This window comes from Miniopterus natalensis, chromosome 2 (genome assembly GCF_054644295.1).
Source record: "Miniopterus natalensis isolate mMinNat1 chromosome 2, mMinNat1.hap1, whole genome shotgun sequence".
NCBI lineage: Eukaryota > Metazoa > Chordata > Mammalia > Chiroptera > Miniopteridae > Miniopterus > Miniopterus natalensis.
This window is the reverse complement of record NC_142082.1, coordinates 97,285,595-97,290,293: the sequence shown is the minus strand read 5'-3', so window position 1 is coordinate 97,290,293 and position 4,699 is coordinate 97,285,595. Positions and strand designations below refer to the sequence as shown.

Below are 4,699 nucleotides of genomic sequence, written 5' to 3'. Positions count from 1 at the left end.
CCCAATGTCCTTCTCTCTGAATCTCCCCATAACTAGCCCTCTCACCAGGCTCAGGCTCAGTGTTCAGATGCCACACACTGCTTTATTTTTGTCTTCAGAAAGTGTCCTCCCTCTGTCCTTTCTCTTTTCCATTTGCCCCTCCTGTCATCCAGCAGGGCCTTCAACACTCACTCCAAGGTTAGAACATACTTCCTGAGTCCCTGCAGGCTATAGAAGGGACTCTTCTTTCTTGAACAGCACTTCAGCATCTCTCTCCCCTCTCTAAGTGGATTAGTGGCTCTCTAGTCCTTCAGTTCATGTGCACCACTGGGACTTACTGAATGCCCACTGTGTGCAAACATGGCCACAGCCTAGCTCCATGTGCACAAGCAGCCATTAAATTCACTGCTTCCTAACCCAATGCCCTGTTTCAGTCACGTGGTCACAGGTATTCCTGCCTCTGCATGGGAACTTTGCTCTGTTGTTGAAATGTACTCCCTCTGCCCTCCCTTCTACCCAAAGCCACACCTCCTAAGCCCAGCTCAAATTCCACTCCTCCCTGGCTACACCTTTTAATATGAATACCCTTCATCTCTGAAGTCCCTCTGCCCTTGTAGAGCTCCCCATTCTCCTGGATTTTCCTGCCTCCACAAATAGATCTCAAGATAGAGACCATATTGAAGTTGAAGACACAGCATGTGCTAATGCATAAAGGTAGAGTTTCAGGGCCCACAGGAAGTTTGGTGTTCAGAGTGCTGAGCCAGGTCCTCATGGGGGGTGCACACTGTCCATGGCTCTTGTCTTGTGCTCCAGAGGCAGACGTCGAGCAGAGCAGAGGGAGGGGCTAGGGCCAAGGGCAGAGTTAGGGGTCTTGTGAGAGTCTATGGTTGATGGCACCCCTCCAAGTCCAGCAGGATGGCTGTGGGGTCTGTGTAGGAGTCAGAATTGACAGTTTGGAGGAGAAGCAGGATGTAACCTAGAATAATTCCCTGACACCTGTCATCCTTCACGGGAGAGTGGTTTGTTTCACGTAAGTTTCTCGATGAAAACGTGTTACTGTCTAAGATCATGCAGAGTGGAGCAGGCAGCAGTCACAATATGGGGCAAGGAGGCTGGTAGGATACACGAAGACTAAGGTTTCTCTACAGAGCTCAAATGACCAAAACGAAAAGCTGGAAGTTTACTGCAAACGAGGGTTAACATTTGCCTATGTTTTTAGATCACAGGGAGTAAAGTTTTGCTTGTTTATTTGCCTTTAAACCAATTCCTTAAAAATTAGGATATTTAAGCCTTTAAAGATTCAACATGATAGTTTTCTTTATTCTTGTATGTATACTCACAGCTTAGCCCACGTTCCTTACTGCACAGACTGGCCATGAGAAAAGCGATGCTGTCTTTAGTTCCAGTTTGGAGCATCTGGCCCGTTTGAACAGAGGTGACACAGAGGACACCTTGTAGGCTGGATCCCCTGTGTCCAAGGAGCACTGTCACCCTCACAAAGTGGGCCCAGGGGTCTTACTTCCCTCTATCCGAGAGGCAGTTGACTGTGAATGACCACAGTCCCCACCTTACAGATAGAGACATGGTCTCCTGCCCAAGGATGTACAGAGTGAACCATTTATGTAACATTTGCAAAGAGAAAGATTCAAAAGGAAAGGGAAAGATGGAGGAGGCAACAATTTAATACGACCGAAGTTAAGAAGGTGCAGTGGGCATTGTGACAATTTGGGAGAAGGTTGCCCTAACTTCACGTGAGCAGGACAGGCGAGATTAGGAATTGGCAGCTGCACAGGAAGCCCCAGAGCTCCTGTAGAGACAGAGGCTGGAAGAGCCCAGGGTGTAGTTAGGAGGCTGGGAGAGATCATGTCCCTTAGGAAAGTCACTTCTCTTTCTTGCTCAGTTTCCTCATCTCTGAAATTAGTTAAGTAGCCTGTGTTTGTCTCATTTAATCCATGCTTGTGTAGGGTAACTATAGTACTCTATTGGTGCTGTAGACTATGGTTTAATCCTGTGTGGCACATTAGTGGGCAATATGTACAGATACATAGAGATATGTATACACACCAAAAACATGTATGTGTGCATGCACACACGTATAAAATGTTCACACGCAGGTATATGCACACATGTACATGCACACATGCCCACAGAGATACATGTGTACACACATGCACACAGATTACAATATGCAGCTGCACGCACATGAAAGCATTGTGCTTGCATGTTCCTGTATACCTTGCACACTTGACATTCAACACATGTACACACATGCACTGTAAGTGCCTACAGGTACAGTACATGCACTCACAGAGGCAGGTATGTGCACACATGTGCATGCACACAAGTGCACTCATATGCATATGCATGTACATTCACACATGCATGTGCATATGTATGTGCATCTAACCATTCACACGTACACATGTTCACATGTGTTTGCACAGGCACATGCTTGTATATACAGGTGTAGACATATGCACATGTGTGTACACACATGTGTACACCGGGACATGTAAGTGCGTGTACATGTGCACACAAACATATTTGCATACATGAACATACAAGGCTGTGGAGATCTCTGCAGCACATCCCACATTAGGAAGTTTTAAGAGAGCCACCCAATGACACTATATTCCATCCCCCGTGAACAATGACACCTGTCCCTTTGGGCAGTTGGAGTACGGCTCACCTGTCCTACCTGCGTATTAAGCAGTATGTTCCCTTACAGGCTGGCAGGCTGGAGCAATGGGTGACTGGAGCCTTCTGGGGAGACTATTGGAGAATGCACAGGAGCACTCCACGGTCATTGGCAAGGTCTGGCTGACAGTCCTGTTCATCTTCCGGATCCTGGTGCTGGGAGCTGCTGCCGAGGAAGTATGGGGAGATGAGCAGTCAGACTTCACCTGCAACACCCAGCAGCCAGGCTGTGAGAACGTCTGCTATGACAAAGCCTTCCCTATCTCCCACACCCGCTTCTGGGTGCTGCAGATCATCTTCGTGTCCACTCCCACCCTCATCTACCTGGGGCACGTGCTGCACATCGTGCGCATGGAAGAGAAGAAGAAAGGGCGGGAGGAAGAGCAGCTGAAGGGAGGCAGCCAGCACCTCAGACTGGCTAGGCAGTGTGGGCCCAGCAACCATGGCCAGAAGGACAAACCCCTTCTGCAGGATGACCGGGGCAAGGTCCGAATTGCTGGGGCTCTGCTCCAGACTTATGTTTTCAACATCATTTTTAAGACACTATTTGAAGTGGGCTTCATCGCTGGACAGTACTTTCTGTATGGCTTTGAGCTGAAGCCACTCTACCACTGTGACCGGTGGCCCTGCCCCAACATCGTGGACTGCTTCATCTCCAGGCCCACGGAGAAGACCATCTTCATCATATTCATGCTGGTTGTGGCCTGCCTGTCCCTCTTACTCAACGTGCTGGAGATATACCACCTGGGCTGGAAGAAGCTTAAACAGGGCATGACCAACCATTATTGCCCAGACACCACTGAATACAGGATGGGGGCGATAAAACCTGGGGGAGTGAGCCCACTGCCCTCCTACCCTGTTCCAACCACCAGTACTATGGGGTACCCTCTTTACTATACTCACTCTGCCTCTTCCATGGAACAAGCAGTGGCCGCAGACCATCCTGGCTTCACTCCACCAGCAACAGACTTCAATGTGGTAGCGCTTTCCCAGACGCAGGGGAAGGGCCACCCTGACAAATTCTATGATAGTAACCATCACCTGCTAATGACAGAGCAGAATTGGGCCAACCAGGAGCCTGAGCAGCAGACTTCTGTGAGGAAGATCTCCCCACTTGTGCCCACATCTTCTTCCTTTTCCCCCCGAGGCAGCCCCCAGCCAACTCCTCAGGAGCCTGTCCCATTGGAGAATGGGGACCACAGCATCTTGAGAGAGAGCAGATTGGAAGTTACTCCTGATGAGGGGCAGCAAGCAGTGATCCCCACTGTGGAGATGCACATGCCACCTTTGCTACCCACAGACCCCAGACTGTCAAGCAAGGCCAGTAAGTCCAACAACAGTCAGGGAAGACCCAATGACTTGGTCATCTAGTGGTATTCTCCCCAGACAGCTTTATAATGACCTCTTTTCTAGCCACAAAACCAAAGTGCACTTCAACTGAGCAGGTAGAGAGCCTAGGGTGACAGAGAGCACTGGACTGGGGAGAGGGAGAAGATCACCAAAAAGGTTGGGTTTCGGTGTCAGTGCTTGCTGTCCTTAATGCTGAAGGTGGAGTGGGGAGGACCACAATGCTTTCTATAGGGGATGGGGGCAAAGTGGGGTGCAGGGCCTGATGTTCTTTAAAGATACTCACAGCAACCCGAGAGCCCTGAACCTGGCCAAGGTGTTTCTGTCTCTGTGGGGGACTGTTCTGCGGTGATAAAGAGGCAGGTGTCTGCAGTAACTTCAATTTGGGGCCATTAGGTTTTCTGTCCTGAGCTCTCCCAAGCCTCTGGGCAGCCCAGAAGGCCATAGCTGCACTTAGCCCTATGTCTGTTTGATACTTTTAACTCAGGGTTGAAGTTCATTTGGGATATTTGCCAAACTGCACCAAAAGGAGACTTAGAGCAAGCCTATGTAGTGTCGTTTGAGATTCTGAAATTGCATGTGAAGCCCCGGATATCCAAGTGCAGGCTTCATGACAAGTGACAATGAGCAGCTCCCCCAGAGGCAGAGATTCATGGGTGAGGGCACAGAGGTGGCT

General features: G+C 49.6%; 1 protein-coding gene across 1 annotated transcript; it reads left to right on the top strand.

The window, feature by feature from the left end:
• Positions 1 to 2,508: 2,508 nt before the first annotated feature.
• GJA3 (gap junction protein alpha 3) lies at positions 2,509 to 4,350 on the top strand. Its single transcript, XM_087813854.1, has one exon. It carries the CDS (start codon positions 2,725 to 2,727, stop codon positions 4,045 to 4,047), a length of 1,323 nt encoding a protein of 440 aa, XP_087669980.1. The 5' UTR covers positions 2,509 to 2,724; the 3' UTR covers positions 4,048 to 4,350.
• The last annotated feature ends 349 nt before the right edge of the window (positions 4,351 to 4,699 follow it).

What these genes read in the sequence shown, in the direction of transcription:
- GJA3 (XM_087813854.1), top strand. Translation starts at nt 2,725, where the DNA reads ATGGGTGACTGGAGCCTTCTGGGGAGACTATTGGAGAATGCACAGGAG.